At 38.2% G+C, this 19,707-nt stretch overlaps 2 protein-coding genes across 2 annotated transcripts in view; both read right to left on the bottom strand.

Annotated features, from left to right (window-relative positions):
* Positions 1-9,137, bottom strand: part of LOC141331883 (myosin light chain kinase 3-like) — a 40,366-nt gene extending 31,229 nt beyond the window's left edge. The window contains exon 1 of the mRNA XM_073836923.1: positions 9,060-9,137. Coding sequence (XP_073693024.1) covers positions 9,060-9,137 — 78 coding nt within the window. The remainder of the gene's footprint in view (positions 1-9,059) is intronic.
* An 8,330-nt stretch (positions 9,138-17,467) lies between these two features.
* The window catches only part of c3h16orf87 (chromosome 3 C16orf87 homolog), an 11,258-nt gene continuing 9,018 nt past the window's right edge, over positions 17,468-19,707 (bottom strand). The window contains exon 4 of the mRNA XM_073836922.1: positions 17,468-18,197. Coding sequence (XP_073693023.1) covers positions 18,079-18,197 — 119 coding nt within the window. The 3' untranslated portion in view covers positions 17,468-18,078. The remainder of the gene's footprint in view (positions 18,198-19,707) is intronic.

The raw sequence follows: 19,707 nt of genomic DNA, 5'->3' as shown, positions 1-19,707 counted from the left end.
GAAGACTAGGCGGCGCAGGCAGAGCAGGAAGACTAGGCGGCGCAGGCAGAGCAGGAAGCCATGGCGGAGCCGGCAGAGCAGGAAATCCCGCTATGGACGCCGCCTCGGTAAGAGGCATGGGCGCAGCGGGTTCATGGACAGACGTGGCCTCTGGGACGCAGTGAGCAGCCCACACACTTAAAATGGCGATGGCCATCACAGGCAGCGCAGTGGATAGAGGGGAGCCCTCCAGGCTAGTGGGTGTGTGGCTTGGGAGCGTTGGCTCTGCGGGTATGCCTGCAGCCCGGACTGACATTAAAGGAGGATCCAGTATGCTGGCAATCAAGACCTGATGAGGCTTTGAAGGATAAATTGAGGCTTGGCATGGCTCTGGCGTGGCGGCCATCTTGGCCGGGGACTCTGGTGTGGCGGCCATCTTGGCCGGGGACTCTGGCGTGGCGGCCATCTTGGCCGGGGACTCTGGCGTGGCGGCCATCTTGACAACAGGCTTAGGGATGGCAGCCATCTTGGGTGCAGACTCTGGCATGGCAGCCATGATGGTTGAAGGCTCTGGAAGGGCAGTCATGACAGGTGTAGACTCTGGAGCAGCAGCCATCTTGTGAACAGGCTTTGGGATGGCGGCCATCTTGTAAGCAGACTCTGGAATGGCGGCCATGACAGGTGCAGACTCTGGAGCGGCAGCCATCTTGTGAACAGGCTTTGGAATGGCGGCCATCTTGGGTGCAAACTTTGCGTGAGTAGGCCCTGGAGCGGCAGGCTTGGCGTGAGCAGGCCCTGGAGCGGCAGGCTTGGCGTGAGCAGGCCTTGGAGCGGCAGGCTTGGCGTGAGCAGGCCCTGGAGCGGCAGGCTTGGCGTGAGCAGGCCCTGGAGCGGCAGGCTTGGCGTGAGCAGGCCCTGGACGGGCAGGCTTGGCGTGAGCAGGCCCTGGAGCAGCAGACATGGTGTGAGCAGGCCCTGGAGCAGCAGACATGGTGTGAGCAGGCCCTGGAGCAGCAGACATGACGTGAGCAGGCCCTGGAGCAGCAGACATGACGTGAGCAGGCCCTGAAGCAGCAGACATGACGTGAGCAGGCCCTGAAGCAGCAGACATGACGTGAGCAGTCCCTGAAGCAGCAGACATGACGTGAGCAGGCCCTGGAGCAGCAGACATGACGTGAACAGGCCCTGGAGCAGTAGACATGACGTGAGCAGGCTTTGAGGCAGCAGACATGACGTGGGCTGGTTGTGGCTTGGCAGACATGACGTGAGCAATACCAGACATGACGGTGGGGACGTGAAAGCACTCTGATGGTGTGGGTACTGTGGGATTGTGGGGTTCTTCATCTACAACCCCCACAGTAAAATGTGAACCAGCCAGCAAAAGAGCATGATCAATATACTGTTCGAGAGTCCAGTGTATTTTTCCTCCAGGAAGCCATGAGCGAACGGGATCATTCAATCCCACTCTAAAAATGTCCTTGAGCGCCACATCATTAAAACCCACTAAGTCACAAAGTCCACAAAAATCTTGAACATACTCCTCTATAGCCCGTTCTCCTTGTCGCAGGCAGAGGAGGCGTGAAACTGCTGGGTTCATAGTTGGCGGTCGCGTATTCTGTAACAAATGTCCACTGAGACGGCGAGATGTGATGAACCCAAGTGCAGTTTATTTACAGTGACGATAATCCATAATCCAAACAAACAATCCAAACGTGAAATCCAAACAACAAACGTAATCCGAACAATGACGAGACTAGACTTGACTTGACTTGGCATGAAACAGACTTGACTTGATAACTTGACAAAAGGCTTGACTTGGCATGAACAGACTTGACTTGACTTGACTTGATACAGACTTGACATAAACTTGACTTGAAACAGACTTGATCAACACTCACCAAACAGCAGAATTACACTTCAATACTTCAATACGCGACAGGGAACCATTCAAACACAAGGGCTATTTATACTAGACAATACAGGTCACATGACACAAACAACCAATGAGAATCAAGGAACAAGACCATAGCAACCAATCAGGACAAGACACATGGAACAAAGGGACCAATGGCAGGAATACATGAGGGAAGGGAAGCAAGACACAACAGCATGAAAATGATTACATAATAAAAGACATGAAAACATGAACATGAAACAAAACCCCAAAACAAAACCAAAAACACCCGTTACAAGTCATCAATGAAAATTAAGAGCTTTATTTAAGACTTTCAAAAACAAACCTTACACAAAATACGTTTCCTTTTTATTTATTTTTTCCCACCATGTTCGGGGCACAAGAAAAATATTAAGGGACTAAATTAATATCAGCATATGAAGTATAATCGTCTCTCATTGTCTGAAAGAATGCACATCAGATGCTTAAAGTCAGTTTTTACTTTCACTTTAACATATTGATCAGTTTCCACGTTGCTTGTGTGATATCCATTGGCTTTAAAACATAAATATTAATAAAAATACAGTATATAGAAAAGACATATCTTTAAAATATTGCGACGTAACACCAACGTAAAGCCATTGTTTTTCTCTCACTGAAAGCTACATCTGTCTGCGCACAATGCGCCGATCTCTGCTCTCATCACTGCAGACACACCCCCTCTTGAAATTTCGGCATTACAAGTTTTGCAAATCGCTAACCCTGGGTCTTTCTCAGATATACTGAAATACGTCCACACCTCAGATGTGTTGCTTCAGACAAGCACGTGCAAGCTGCGGTTTCTGTTTGCGTCAACATATGTGTTCCCCAGGCTTTGTACGCACACACTCACCGGTATTGGGGTATATGAAAAATGAATATCATTAAAAAAAAAAACACCGGTATTCGGTATGAAAAGGTATACCGCCCAGCCCTACAACGTATTCAGTAGTACATTAACAGTGCAATCTATGTTGTTTTTTCATCTGAGTATCGCCAGTATGGCCTAACTAAACCGTGATGTAAGTGCAAACCCTCTAAAACATGTCAGGTTGTATCCATGTTTTTCCTGAGACTCGATGATCACCGCCATTATGGATTCTAACTTCCATATGGGTGCTCTCATGTTCTGGTCTTTATAGAATCCCATGTTAAAATGTAAAGAAGAAAAAAGTTTGACTAAAGTTCTGCAACTTAAACTTTTCCAACATAACTGAATATGAAAATGTGTGCAGGGTTAAGCTGTGCTGTTGTTGGCTGCCACAGTAACAGCAATAAACTTACTATAGAATTTCTGTAAAGTACTTGTTTTATGCACCAACCGCTGTTCTCTTTCAGCTGCGTCATGTGGACATGCTGTTTTCAGTCAAATCAAAGCGTAAACGACGTAAAAAGTCATAGCTTTGTAAAATTATGGTTAAACCCCTGATGTCACATGGATTATTTTGCCGATCTCCTTAATTGATCGTGTTTATTACATTGCTGTCTATGGGAGCCTCAGAGAGCTGAATTTTCAGATATTGAAAATATCTTAATTTGAGTTCCAAAGCCGAACAAAGCTTTTACGGGTTCGGAACAACATGGGGGTAAGTGATTAATGACACAATTTTCATTTTGGTGTGGAGTAACTCTTTAAAGGGTTAAAAACCATGTTCATGTGTTTAAGTTATATTATCACCTCAGAAAATAAGTTAATTTGACTAGAAACACCAGAGACCGGAAATGTAAAGCACTGTTCCAGTCGGGCAACACTTCCGTGTTCAGGAAAAAGGTGGATAAATCAACATGAGCTGATATATTATGAACAGACATGAATTAACAATCAGCTATAGCAGATTCATAAATTACATAAATTACCCTAGACTAAAACAAAACGAAATGCTACCTGTTTTTAGTCTATTAAGAGGTATTAATGACATTATGTAAGATTTTTTAATTAAAATATCCCAAAAAAACACTAGGACAGTGTTATATATTTTGTTGACTTGGTTGAAAGAATGTTTAAATCCAGAGAAATAAGCTATTTTAACGAGTGGCTCATCCATTGTCCCAAAATAGCATTATAACATAACATTCAACACACTCAAATGTAACAAGTATGATAAAACAGCGCTGCTTTACCTCACATATGCATGACCGGAAACAGCGGAAACTGATCGACTGTGGCATGAAAGCTCAGCTGATTTCGAGCCATGTTTTGCGCTTGTCTCTCATTCGCAATCGCTGTAGCGTCCTCGTTTCACTTCCACGGCTTTTAGCCCCAGCCTGGTTCATACTACAGTGAAAATTAATAAATCTTTAATACATTAGCTCATCCATGAACATGATTTCTGCCCAAGACCCGTTTGCATCGGCTGTGGGATATACGGCCTCTAGCGGCGAAAACTACATACTGTGCCTTTAACCAAAGTCCTTTTAAGACAAGTCATGTCACTCGGCGGCCATCTTTGAAACGCCTCTCGGGCATCAAAGTGCAGCTCCTATCTCTTTGAATGGGGAAACATCAAATTTTCCAAAACTGTTCGCCAAACTTACGATTAAATTTCATATTTGAAATCTCCAAAGAAATCCAACAAGAACTGCCTCATAAATATAGTTCCTTGTGCTTGAATAGCGTTAAAAAAACGCTTATTTTTCCGGCTAGATGAGCCAGTGCGCATGCGCAGTACTGAACGCACGTCTTAGAGCGCCGGCTGTTTCTATAGCAACCGGGACTTCTAACGGCAGATGCAGTGACGCGCTGACTTTACTGATCAACGATTGGCTCTTTCACTAAGAAGGCGGAGCTTTGCGGCCATGATGACCGTTTCATTGTTCCCCATTCAAAACTACACGAGTGACATGTCTTTGGTATTCTATAGTCTTTGCTTTAACTCAAAAGAACGTCGAAACAAACAAACGAGCCACTCTTTATTTACTTACATTTACATCTACACAGTGGTACATAGTGCTATTAATAGCAGGGCCATGAATTTGATTTCCAGATTTCCAGTGCAACAACTGATAAAATGTATAGCTAAATGTAATGTGAGTTCCTTACGATACAACTGTCTACCAAATAAGACACCACTAGAGAGGCCTGAAAGGTATGAAGGTAAAACAGTAGCAAAACTCGAGAGCTTGTTGATTTGAATGTGAAAACTTGTCATATTAATATTCGTATTTGTAAGCTGAAATTTGAACTCACAGCTCTGATGTGAAAAGCTGAATCTGTTGATTTGCACACACAGACAATGATCCAAACACCCGTGTTTTGAATTTGAAGTTGCAAATTAATAGCTACAAATGTGTAAAATGACATTCACATAAACAAAATGAAAGATACAAGTGTGTACGACATATTTGCGACATATTGTATAACCTCAAGTCGGCACTTACAGCCTCTCACATCTGGCAGTACAACTTCAAATTTTAGCGCTTTCTGACTTTTGCTACTGTTCTTGAGATATTCCTGTTGCAAAGCAAAACTCACTAGTGGCGTGCACTTGTAAATGCAGACGTGAGACCGCAGAGCCGGGGGCGGGGCTAGGATGGGAATTAAGTCATTTTATTGGTCGATGCCTGACCAATGAACAACGCTAGCCATCGCGAATTGCAGTGCAGTAAGAAACATTTTTAATGCATATGTATCAGTTATTAGTAAAACACTGGAAACTATTTTCATTGAATATCCTTACATTTTAGGGGATTTTGCACTGCATTCATCCTGTCATTTAGTTATAATCTGCTAAACAAATAATGCAACATCTTATATGTATATCCTACTGCATATTGCAGAGTAATATCGCTGTACCGGAACCGCTGAGAAACAGAGTTACAACATGCTTTGATCTCGCCGCCACACGGTCACGTGGTTCATGGAGCTCTCAACAGTTCCAAAAACTCCGCGCTGTCAATAGATTTGAATGGGATTAATCAGGACACACAGGAGTTTCGCTGTATTTGCAGCAATTCCTAGTAATTATTAACACTGCATTGATTTTGGTACTAAATAATATGCACAATTATGATGGTCTTTTAAAAAATTTTTTTTTTAATATGCCTATTATTCCAGTGCAAAAAGGCAAATTAGAGGCATTTAGTGGCTAGAAAGATAATATTCATATGTAATGCCATGGTTTAACCACTAGATGCTCTTATGGCTTTTTAATAAATAATTTTTAGCTCTAGTTTCTCAAAACAGTATTGCCGGTCATATACTGCTTATGTTTTTAGATATAGATTTTTAATGTACATTTAGGCATTATCCAGCACTCGATTTTTATGCGCTTATTTAAATTGTTGCATTTAAAAAGGTTCATTAATGACATCCCATGCTATTTTATTATATTCATATAAGTACAAGTGAATATTAATAAATACAAGCAAATAAGGAATTTAAAGAAGTTTAAATTATATTAAAAAATAAGTTATATGGCAACTCTGGTACAGCGATATTCATTGGTCAGGCATCGACCAATAATATGACTTAATTCCCATCCTAGCCCCGCCCCCGACTCTGCGCTCTCAAGTCTGCATTTACAAGTGCACGAGTGAGTTTTGCTACAGGAATATCTCAAGAAGAGTAGCAAAAGTCAGAAAGCGCTAAAATTTGAAGTTGTACTGCCAGATGTGAGAGGTTGTACAGTAAAACTGAAGTAAAGTGCGAAAGCAAATATGTCGTACACACTTGTATCTTTCATTTTGTTTATGTGAATGTCATTTTACACATTTGTAGCTATTCATTTGCAACTTCAAATTCAAAACACGGGTGTTTGGATCATTGTCTGTGTGTGCAAATCAACAGATTCAGCTTTTCACATCAGAGCTGTGAGTTCAAATTTCAGCTTACAAATACGAATATTAATATGACAAGTTCTCACATTCAAATCAACAAGATCTCGAGTTTTGCTACTGTTTTACCTTCATAGTAAGGAACCTTGAACTCTCTGGATGTCCTGTCTGTAATGTCAGTGTCCCATGTGTAAGCCAGGGACTTTTTGTCTGTATCCTTTTATAAGAGTTTTCTGCTATGTTTGGATGCCAAAACACAATACTCACAATATAGTATAACCTTATTATGCAACAGAGATTGAGGCCAGGGTCAGGACAACCACAGGAATGTGGCTCCATGCTGACAATTCAGTGGTGGTGGGGAGCAGTTATTACAAGCTGGCACAACACACGCAACTCAATTTCCAATGCACAACATGACTCGGGCCAGTCAGATAGCGAACATCACTGGGAAAGAATATCTCTTTGGCAGAGATAAGCATAACTTTAACAGTGCTTAATATATTAAAACCTGTTTGATCTCTGATATTCATTTAAAATGTCACAAACACGGTGAGTACACAGGGTGAAATGCAAGTCTGCTGCTAAACTGCTGTACTTGTGGTACACCTGTACGTTGTGATATGGCATTGAAGGGGCTCTGTCATGTTAATGGATGTATGCTGTTGTCTATAGTGGTGTTTAGCCTTGCCCTCTCTGAAGGGAATGTTGCACTGCATTCTCTTTTCTGTGCCCTCACATAAATGTTTTGACATGACAGGTACCCTTTGTGTTAAAGGTTGAAAGAGCAGAAGAGTCTGTATTCTGCTTCTCCCTCTGACTAAAGCGCTCAGGGTGATGGTGTGTAAATTTGATGTAAATCCCATTACGCTTCAAACCATTGAATAAAAAAATCACTTTGAGTGCTATAAAGTGTTGAGATCAATTAAAATTCAATCAGACGTCATCTATTTAATAGCCTGAACTAAATATGCTTACTCGAAATAAATTGTTTTTCTTCTTCGCTCACCCACACAAGCTAATTGCCTTTTCATGTTTCATCTTTGTTCTGAGAAAAGAGATGAGATTGTGCTGTCTAATGTACAACATCTTTTAAATGTTACAGACAATGCGCAATTTGTCAAAAGGCCAAAAGGGCGCCGGTATCAAAACCTGTGAAACAATTTGCAAAACAATGATGGGATGATTTGCCAAAAAAACCACACAACTACAATCAGAAAAGCTCAAGAAGCTTATAAATGATCAAAGTAAGCAGATAAAGTAATTAAAGTAATCACATATTCTCCATGTGAGAGGTAATGGCAACCATGAACATGTAGTGAAAAACCTCTTCCTCGAAATTACAAACCACTTGAACTGAAAGAGGCTTACATATGCAAACAAAAATGTGTTTCGTGAGAGAGTCTCAAATAATTATTCACACAGATAAGGGAGCTTTAAATGATTTATTCAACTCCTAAAAATAGCAGTGTGAATGAGAATAACCTAAAGCACAAAGTGTCTTTAAAGTAATTGCATATTTGTATACCATAATACACTACTGGTCAAAAGTTTTTGAACAGTAAGATTTTTAATGTTTTTTAAAGAAGTCTCTTCTGCTCACCAAGCCTGCATTAATTTGATCCAAAGTACAGCGAAATCAGTAAAATTTCTAAATATATTTACTATTTAAAATAACTGTTTTCTATTTGAATATATTTTAAAAATGTAATTTATTCTTGTGATCAAAGCTGAGATTTCTGCATTATTACTCCAGTGTGTGCTGATTTGCTTTTTCAAGCTGTACAGAGTACATTATTTTCAGGATTCTTTGAAGAATAGAAATATCTAAAGATCAGCTTTTCTCTGAAATAAAAAGCTTTTGTTACATTATAAACTATACCATTCAAAAGCTTGGCGTCAGTGTAATTTATTACTTTTACTTTAAAAGGATGCTTTAAATTAAATCAAAATACATTTATAAAGATTTTTATTTCAGATAAAAGCTGTTCTTCTAAACTTTCTATTAGTCAAAGAAACCTGAAAACTAGGCTCTGACAAGGCTGTTTTCAACACAAATGCTTTTGAGCAGCAAATCAGAAGATTATAATGATTTCCGAAGGATTTCATGTGACCGGAGTAATGCTGCTAAAAAATCAGCTTTGAAATCACAGGAATAATTTACATTTAAAAAATATTTAAATAGAAAACAGTTATTTAAAAAAAAATTTAAATGTTACTGTTTTTGCAGTACTTTGATTCAAATAAATGCAAGTTCAGTGAGCAAAAGAGACATCTATAAAAAAACAAAAAATCCTACTGTTCAAAAACTTTTGACTGGTAGTTTATATATTTACTTATAGTGAAAAATGTATTCTCGAAGTACTGATCTTACCGTGAATTTGCGTATATAGTCCGACACACTGAAGCCACCTGTGCTAAGAAGTGTTGATCTGTAATAAGAAGTCCCCATCATGCATTGCCCACTGTCTGGTCCTGGCTGGGTTAGTAGGGTTCAATGTAATACATTTCCAACGTGGGCTGCCACAAGCAACTTATACTCCCCAGACCTGTTCTCTCAGGGTTCTGTAACATTCTGGAGTGGACAGATCACCCCTTAAACACTAACTATCTTATCACTTTCAGCCCGTTTACTGGGTACGCGCCCCCCGTCAGCACGGCAGTGGGCCCAGAAAGCACTTCCTGCTTAGAGATAACAGCTGCCTGAGATTAGTGTGAGTATGCTGGAAATGTGAGTGTCCTGTTTTATTAATAGGTCTCAGATTTGTCTTTTTGTTTTGGGATCAACCCCATGGGAAACCTTCCACAGTACAGAGCCAGGTTGGATGGATGGATGGAGGGATGGTGATATGATGAGGATGCTGGAGGTCAGACCAGATTTCAGTTTCTCGTCTGCCTTTGCAGGAGATTAGGAGGAAAGACTGTGTGTGCTTAGACTTGTAAGGGATCTGATCTCATGCGCTGACCCAATTTGAGACGAATGCGTCAGTCGTGCTAGATGTGTAGGCATCGAGTAGCTAGCCTAAAGTCCTGCCTGATAAGGAATCTTAAAGAGCCGGAGCAAGATAAGAGAGCTCAGTGATCTGGGTTTGGAAGAGCCCAGAGCTACACTGTAAGCAGGCAAAGCATAAGACCACCATGCAGGTTATTTGTTAGCTCTGGATTTAGAAGCAGATATGTAAAGCCCTGGGAGGCTGATGGAAGAAAATCCATCTCTGATTGGTGGCATTGTTCCCAGTCTGAAAACGATTCTCTTCGTGGCTGGCAGCTATTACTTGTATAACAGCGGTAAGACTGAGCATGTTGGTGCGTGTCAGTTGTGTTTATATGTAACACAATTACAGTGGTTGATATGATGCTAATAAAAGCAGCTTCAAAACAAATGTGTAAATGAAAAGCTTTCCAGGAAGCTGTCATGAAGTGGGGCGGTTTAACTGAAATGACAGATGATATAAAACCTCCAAATACTGTAACTTGTTATTAGAGGCTAACATCTTCATCCTATGATTTGTTCATAGGGCTTGTTAAATGATGTGGGTGGCGCTCCAGATGGCACTGCAAACGCTTTAATGTTAAAACAATAATATGATTCTGTGACGGGGCTGTTGCTCCTGTTAGTAATGGGACAGGTGGCACAAGTATGGCGTCTATCATGACTCACACGCACTTTTGTCATCGCGATCCTCTTTTATATGACATGGATTTTAATGACTCAATTTGCTCCACACCAGCACTGCCTGTTCTGACCTCCATTGATATCACTTCTGAAAACACAGCCTTCTAAAGTTCCTGAAAATATAAAAAGTTTTTCAATCGTGACTAAAAAATTGTGCTTAGAAGGGGAAGCATTTGTACTAAAATGCGCTTGGTGACAACAAAAATAGCCTAAGCTATTACAGTTGAAACAAAAAAAGTGGCTTGATATTAGCTATCACTGTCAACTTTTGAAACCCTCTTATACTATTTGAAAGGGAATCAAATTAAAGGAATACTCCAGCCTTTCTTTCTTAAGATGAACACAGATTTTTAGTTTATATGTATGGGAAATTTTAGGTGTGTGCAAAGTTTTTACCTTCACAGAGTGCTGTTGTAATGCTTCAAAGACTTCATGAACTAGTTAAAAATAGTTAAATAGTTAAAACATTAATAAATATTATGCATATAAATATTTTTTTCTTACACACACCACTTCTGTTTCTAACCATACTGTTTGGCTTCAGAGGACATTGATTCATTCACTGGGGTCATAGGGATTGAAGGATTAGTTCACATCCAGAATAAAAAAATCCTGGTAATTTACTCCCCCATGTCATCCAAGATGTTCAGGTCTTTCTTTCTACAGTCGAAAAGAAATTAAGATTTTTGAGAAAATTCCAGGATTTTCTCCATATAGTGGATTTTAATGGGGATCAACGAGTTGAAGGTCCAAGTTAGTTTCAATGCAGCTTCAAAAGGCTCTACACGATCGCAGCTGAGGAATAAGGGTCTTGTCTAGCGAAACAATCTGTATTTTTTTTAATTGTATACTTTTTAACCACAAATTCTTATCTTGCATTAGCTCGACTTCACATATTACATAGTCACGTTGGAAAGTCACTTGTGACGTATGCAGAAATTCCGACCCAGTGTTTACAAAGTGAATGTGCAAAGAAAGTCAAACACCCTTTACAAAAAAAAGGGTAAAACAATGATGTTGGACAATTTTGAAGTTGGAAGAGAAAATTAGAGTGTTTCAGTACTAGGGGTGGGCATAGATTAATTTTTTTAATCTAGATTAATCTGAAATTAATCTGAGATGAAAATGCCAAAAATTACCGGGAGCGTCACGTGTGTTTCAGTATGCGTGTAGTAAAAGCTCGTCTCCGCAATGCATACATACAGCTAGGCAAACGGAACATATCGGATTCATATTAAAACGGTCTTTTTGCATTTCAGTTTTCACATACACTAGTCCATATCGCGATTTGAATTAAGTGACTGACCAACATTTGATTTATGAATCCAAAAAACGACGAATTTACGTGGCATTTCGCTATAGTAGATTCGGTTTTTATGAATGGAGGACGACGCGATCCCGTCTGTGTTTTGGCGGAAGAGACTTAAACGCGCGACCATATTCTACAGTCTTCGGTATACATCCGCGTTAAACTATCAAGGTGAAAGTCATCATAGCTTGCGTAGTTTAGACCCAGCTCCCAACCCAAATTTGAGAATAGATTAACGGCGATATTTTTTTTATCGCGCGATAAGAGTTTCACGTTAACGCAGCACGTTAACGCCGATAACGGCCCACCACTATTCAGTACACAGACAAAAAAAAAAAAAAAACTAACCTCACATGACCTTTCCAACGTGATTACTTAATACATGTTAACATCGCAGAGCTAGTGAAAGATGGCATTTGTGCCTAAAAGTGATATACTTTTTTTTTGTGGACTCTTATTCCTCGGCCTTTGAAGATTCATTGAAACTGCAATTTGGACATTCACCCCACTGGCTCCCATTAAAGTCCACTAAATCCTGGACTGTTTTTCTCAAAAACTCTAACTTCTTTTTGACTGAAGAGAAAAAGATTACACAGGGGTCATGAGAGAATTTTGATTTTTGGGTGGAGTGTCCCTTTATGTCATAAAACTACTGGATTTTGGCAGAAACAATGATACATTTTTGGTTGAGTAATATCAATATAAATATCCATTTTAGTTAGAATTGTTAGCAAAACAGTTATTAGACCTACAAGCTATAGAGTCACTGTTTTCTTCATATTCTTCTTAAATATGTGCCCCTGGATCAAAAATTACGTTTTAATATTTTTATGGTAGGAAATTTACAAAATATCTTCATGCAACATGATCTTTACCTAATATTCTAATGATTTTTGGCACAAAAGAAAAATCTATAATTTTAACCCGTACAATGTATTTTCGGCTATTGCTACAAATTTACCTGTGACTTAAAACTGGTTTTGTGGTCCAGGGTCACATAGCCAATATTCTTTCTTTCTTCCTACTTTTTTTCTATTTCTTCCTAGATCTGTTTAAGAACTGAAGCAATGCGTTTCTGTACGTTTTATGAAACTTTATTAACTTACTATGAATAACGGAGGATTATGGTTTGGCTGCCATCTAGTGGTTTATAAAGAGACCGCCACTTTCGGCTAACTGAGAATAAGACCAAGCTATCCAAACGCCAGAAAAAACAGACATTGTGCTATCTGATATAAATAATATAAAGGCAGGGATCTGTTTTATACCACACCCTCAGGCAAGAAACCAGAGCCTGTGATTCACTCCGAGTTACCATCAACAGTCCAAATGGTTTTTCAAGGCTAACAAAACATCTGAGCAAAGTGGTTCCAGAAAGAGGGTGTCATCTCAATAACATTTAAATGATGCGTGCTCTAACAAACAGCAGAAGATGTACTCCATTCACTGATGTTTTTTGTAGGCCTCTGTGCTTAGAACCTGCATGTTGTTTGTCAAAAAGATTAATGTTGATCAAAAAGCCTGGGTTTTGCACAATAAACAAGAACATTATGGACAGATTTGAAAAATGGTTTATGTAGAAAAAGCACAACAGATTTTTAGGATTTAGGCTTGATGGTTGTCTGGTTCTCCTTTCATCAAACTTTGTGCATTGGGATCGAAAGCTTGAACCCTGCTTAAAGGGATAGTTTACCTAAAAATGAAAATTCTGTCATTAATTACTCATGTCGTTCCAAACCCGTAAGACCTTTCATCTTCAGAACACAAATTAAGATATTTTTGATGAAATCCGAGAGCTTTCTGACCCTCAATAGACAGCAATGTAAACAGAAATCTTCCCAGGTAAAATAGTCCATGTTACATTAGTGGTTCAACCTTAATTTCACGAAGCTACGAGAATACTTTTTGTCCACAAAGAAAACAAAAATAATGACTTTATTCAACAATTCTTTTCCTCCAAGTTATGTACTTCGCCATTATCGATGCGTTTCTGTCGATAGAGGGTCATAAAGCTATGGAAGCCCTTTTCCGACACTGAATAATAAAAAAAGGTTACTGTGACTTTTTATCTTACAATTCTGACTTTTTTCCCTCAGAACTGCCTGATACAAACTCGCAATTCTGAGTTTTTTTCATAATTGTAAAATATAAACTCGCAATTGCGAGTTATAAAGTCAGAATTGCGAGATCCCTGCTGAAAAAAACAGCATATGCTGGTTAGGTATGTTTTGGTGCTGGGATGCTGGTTTTAGCTGGTTTATGCTGGTTCTTTATGCTGGTCCTTGACCAGCAACATGACCAGCATAAACCAGCAAAGGACCAGCATAAACCAGCTAAAACCAGCATCCCAGTACCAGAACATACCTAACCAGCATATGCTGTTTTTTTCAGCAGGGATATAAACTCAATTCTCAGAAATAAAGTCAGTATTACTTGACATAAACTCGCATTTGTGAGAAAAAACGTTTGAGATAAAAAGTCGCTACTGCAAGTTATAGTCAGAATTGTGTGATATAAACGCGCAATTGCGAGTTATTAACTTATAATTGTGAGATATAAACTGGCAATTCTTACTTTATAACTCGCAATTTTGAGTTTATATCTCACAATTCTGAGAAAAAAGTCAGAATTGTGAGATACAAACTCGCAATTACAAGAAAAAAAGGCAGAACTGTTTTGTTTTTTTTGTATTCAGTGGTGGAAACGGGCTTCCATAAAAAAGCTCTCGATTTCGTCAAAAAAAAAATCTTAATTTGTGTTCTGAAGATGAATTAAGGTCTTAAGGGTTTGGAGGGTGAGTAAAAGACAGAATTTTCATTTTTGGATAAACCATCCAGGAGTTGTAAACACTTTATGTGAACTAGTAAAGACAAATACAGCAGAAACAAAGACTAAATCTAAAGAAATATTCTGAGGAAGTATCTGTACATTTCCAAGCACACAAATAATAATTTTCATTCAAAGGGATGCTGCTATTCAACTTCTCCATTTCCTGTAACCTAATGAATCGGTTTTATCCTCCAGGCAAAGTGCCAGAGATAGTGATTCACACTGAGGGTGTCTATTGGGAGCTTCAGCAAAGTGCCAAACAAAATCAGACCCTCATCACCTCCACCACAGAAAACACACGCCATCTGCCGTTGACCTTAAAACCATTCAAACACCAACTGTCCAGTGACTCATCACATCATCACTGAAACCCACGAAAGCACAGATATGATAACAGTTTCAGCCTTTTAATAATGACAGGAAAACATTGCCACAAGCAAAAATCCCCACTAAACGAACTTTAAATGAAGTGAATGAATCATGTTGGTTTTTGTATAGGCCTAGCTCCCGAAGAACAAAAGCTGTTAACAGCTGTCACACTGTTCTTGACTAAAGGTGGCAACCAAATGCAAATGCACTACTCATAAAGTGGGAAACCCCTGGTGCAACTCAACAACTCTTGAGTCATGTATATTAACCCTTATGCGGTCTTCGGGGGATTTCTGGACCCCGAATGGCGTTCGCTAAAATTAAAAAAAATGTTCCCTTTGTCTAAATGGTATGAGACTTTGTAAATCAGTCAACACTATCTTGATCTATAAATAAAAAAATAAATTGGAATGATAGCTTGATTTTATGTTAGTGTGAAAAAAATACTCACGTTCGTGGTCTTTGGGGTCTCTGGAGACCCCAGGCAACAAAATGCAATTTTTGTTATAAAATAATAGTTAAAAAAACAAAACAAATGTTATTTTCCTGTTTATTAATGTTTTTACTCCCCAAGTGTACAGTTTTTGGAGGATTTAGGATATTTTTTTAATATATATAAATTAATAAATTAATATTTTTTATAGGTTTTTATACAAAAACAGCTTTTTTTGTAAAATTCCCTTTCATAAAAAACCCACATGTCTCATTCATGGGGATACAATGGATAATTTCACATGGTTTAGTGTAAGATTTTTGCCAATCTTTTGGAAAATCCAGTTTTAAACGTAAAAAAAAATACTTTTACCAGTAGGTGGCTGCAGAGCTCCACTATATGCTTTTTGCTATTTGACCACCTGAAAGATATCTTTTCACAAGTTCATATCTACATATCATGAAACACACAGGACTACATTTGGAGACCATAAAAACTGCTCTCTTATAATTTGTCAAAAAAAAGAAAAAAAAGATGTTGTTGTTGCATTCTTATGTTCATGTTGTGTACTGCTACTCAATATGTAACAGAACTGGTTTTGTTTCAGTACAAAAAATGCTTAACTTTGACAAAAAGCATTTTTTATTGTTATAATTGTGATTTCATATGTAGATATGTACTCAACTGAAAACAACTTGTGAAAAAATATCTTATTGTTGGTCAAATAGCAATTAGTCAATAGTAGTGCTCTGCAGCCATCTAGTGGTAAAAGTTATATTTTTTTACTTTTAAAACTGCATTTTCCGAAAAATGGGCAAAAATCTTACACTAAACCATATCAAATTATCCATGTTATCCCCATGAATGAAAGTTTAAAATGTGGGTATTTTGTAAAGTGAATTTTACATAAAAAGCTGTTTTTGCATATAAAACTTTTAAAAATAAATATTTATTTAATAATTTATATATATTTAAAAAATAGCATAAATCCTACGAAAACTGCACAATTGTGGAGCAAAAACATTAATAAACTTTAAAAAATAATATTTATTATTATATGTTTTTTTAAACTATTATTTTGTTACAAAATTTAAGTTAAGACCATGAGTGTGATTCCAAAATGAAGACCGCATAAGGGTTAAGATAAATGCAGCGTTTATCTCTTCACCTGTCTCACCTTATTGGCCTTGCTCAGCATTTGCATTTTTATTGTTTCATCTCATTGTTTAATCAATCATAACCAAATTTTATTGTACAGGTCATAATAGAATCCACTTTTGTCTTGGGTTCTCTATTAACTTGATCCCTTCTGCTACTACAGAACGCACACCTTGTTTTTCTTGTTGAACAAGAGAGGCTAAACCTACCCATTAGTCACAGTTTGAGAGCGTTTGTTACATAATGTGAACATAAAAACTCATGTAAAAGCAACATCTGGAGGTTTACTAAGATTGCTTCACACCTTGCAACCTTTCAACACAAAAAAAGATCCTTGCTGGCATTTATTTATAAGTCATATGTTGATTGTGAAACGCTGCATGTAAAGAGCTGAAGCAGCTAAAAATATTTGACCTTTTCTACACCCTAATGGTTCAAGAAAGGTAGAATGTATTGACTATAGTGGCTGTAAAGTACTGTACTGTTAAGTAAGCATGTTTTACATGATAAATTATTCATTGATATGCCCTTTGAGAATCACAAAGGTTGCTGGGGGCAAGTCAGTGACGAATTTAAAAGTGAATATACAGTCGGTGATCCATCATCACTGTGGAAACCACAGCAAACTGGATTCTCCGAGGTGAGCTTGTTGCTTGGTGATGAAGCTTTGGGGAAAAAAAAAGGCTGCTCTCTGCAGCTGCTCTCTCAGGAAAGCTAACACAATCCGAACTGATGGTGGAAATAAATAAATACAACATGTTCAGCATGGTCTGGGAACTTTGTAAATGATAATGTCATTTTCATGTAAAATCAGGAAAATCCTCATGCATTTTAAACCAGGTGAAGAACTAAAACAAAACAGTTCAGTTTTGAGCAGAGCTTTAGAAGACGGCTGAAATACGAGCTCTCTACGAGAGTTGCCATAGGCATTTTTCTTGCTCTTAAAAAAAGGCAGATGACGTATAAGGAATGGTTGCAATTAACTCCCCCCAAAAATAAAACTACGAGTTTGAATGCAATTGAATTTAATATATATTTATACAGGATGAATATTACACATGTATGCTGTTACCATTCGTAAAACAATACCAAAAGAAAAAATAAAATACGCACTTAAATTAAGGTGGTTGAGACATAATAAATAACCATTAATCGGCAATTCCTTGGGTTTTGCTCCCACTAGGTTACTTTTGAAATAATATGGCTCACTGGCACCTAAATAAACAAATAGTCTGAACAATGGCACCAGTCGTTTGCACATAAATTGCTCTTTTGGTGAACCCACTGTCTCCCAATAAACGGCTTGAAAGTTTAAGAGACGACTGGTTGGAACATTTAATACATTCCATAAAATTGTCATTAAAATAGAATCCTACACCACTAATGATTACTACACTTCTCACTCATGTGAAGGATAACAGTCATTCTTCCCTCATACACAAACCGGCGTATGAAATCCCACCAATTGACGGCAGCACCACTGAGCTTCGGCCACACAGGCAGGGTTTAAGTCTTTTCGGGTCAGAGTTTCCCACTCGCTTTTACACAGACATATGGGACACCCACACACCCACGTAGTAAGAGTCCTGAGTTTTAGCTGCAATTGTTTCCAACGCCTGCTACAGGATGAGTCTCTGGCCCAGAATTTTGCGGTTAATCTCAGCCAAGGCCACCGAGAACACAAAAGCCTTCTCATCGGAGAGGTTGGCATAAATGTCAACCTCCTTTTCCTGTTTTTCTGTAAAAGAAAGGAAAACAAAAAATCATGACTGGGTTGTTATCAACAGGGAACTGTGCCAGTTTATCATTGGATACAAAGCCTACAAAAGGGCAGCACTTTATACTAATGTAATTCAATCTAAACTCTTTGTTTAAAGTAAAAAAGCACAGTAGATTTGCAGTAAAATAAAAATCTGCATCGCTCCTCCATGGAAGAGCAGATAATGCTTTGACGTTTCCAACCCGGCAATGATTTATTCAGCGGAGAGTAAAGAAAGAACCATGTGCGTAAATCATTAATCCACAATATGAAAGCTGTACACTTGGAAACAGTACAATGAACCACATGCCACCCTGATGGCTGTTGAATACTGAAGATTTCTTTTGTCCTAGTGTCCATGGAAATATGGTCATCTGTTGCCATTTACAAAATAAAAATGTACCTAAAACATATGAGAGTTTTCTTTAATAGGAGACACAGCTATGTGGTTGGGAGTGAAGACAGATGCAATGGGATCAGTGGTGACACGCCAAATTGGGGCTTTTATTCTAAATGCTAATTTAAATAAACAGAAATCTCTCAGGGGAGTGTGAAATCAGAGAGGGGCATGATGGGAGTGAATGTTAGTTTGAAGATGGTGGTAGGTAAGTCTAAGCAGTGGCTTGGCTACATTGATTGTATCCAAATACTGCCGGTATTGTTTTATACCTCTTCTTGGCGAGACACTCCGGACGTGAAAACATAGGTCAAAATCTTTCATTTCCTAGCTCTGTATTATTGCAACTTCTCTAAAATATTTCTTAATGCTTAAGATGTTTGAAATGCTCCTAGATGTTCCTCTTTAAGTTTACTGTTTAAATTACTTTTACTGTTTGATGGAACAGGCAAGAAGCATTTTAACATGAAAAAAAGAAGCAGAATGGTTTTTTTGATGATGCAAAATGAAAAAACAGACTAAAAATGGATAAAACAGTAGTAACAGTGATGGGAACTGAAAATAAAGGCCACATTGATAGTGAGAAAGGTGTTTGTAAAAGCAGGAAAGAAACCTGTGATCAAACATTATTCACAAGAGCCCTTCAAAGCACAATTGCACAGAATACTTTCATTGAGATGACTAAGCAAACATTGAAAAAAAAAAAAAACTTTTCAAAGCAACATCCCTTGTCAACTTAATGAAGCACCTTTGTTTATATTCATATTCACATATTTAAAGAAATTTGTTGGTTTCACTTATATTGGTCTGTATCTGAGCATATACACTACTGGTCAAAAGTTTTTGAACAGTAAGATTTTTAATGATTTTTAAAAAAGTCTCTTTTGCTCACCAAGTCTGCATTTATTTGATCTAAAGTACAGCAAAAACTGTACAATTTTCTAATATTTTTACTACTTGAAATAACTGCTTTCTATTTGAATATATTTTAAAAAGTAATTTATTCCTGTGATCAAAGCTACATTTCCAGCATTATTACTCTAGTATTCAGTGTCACATAATTCTTCAGAAATCATTTTAATATGCTGATTT

The sequence above is a fragment of the Garra rufa genome, chromosome 3, assembly GCF_049309525.1.
Source record: "Garra rufa chromosome 3, GarRuf1.0, whole genome shotgun sequence".
Lineage (NCBI taxonomy): Eukaryota > Metazoa > Chordata > Actinopteri > Cypriniformes > Cyprinidae > Garra > Garra rufa.
The sequence above is the reverse complement of the archived record's forward strand: the minus strand, read 5'-3'. Positions and strand labels throughout refer to the sequence as shown.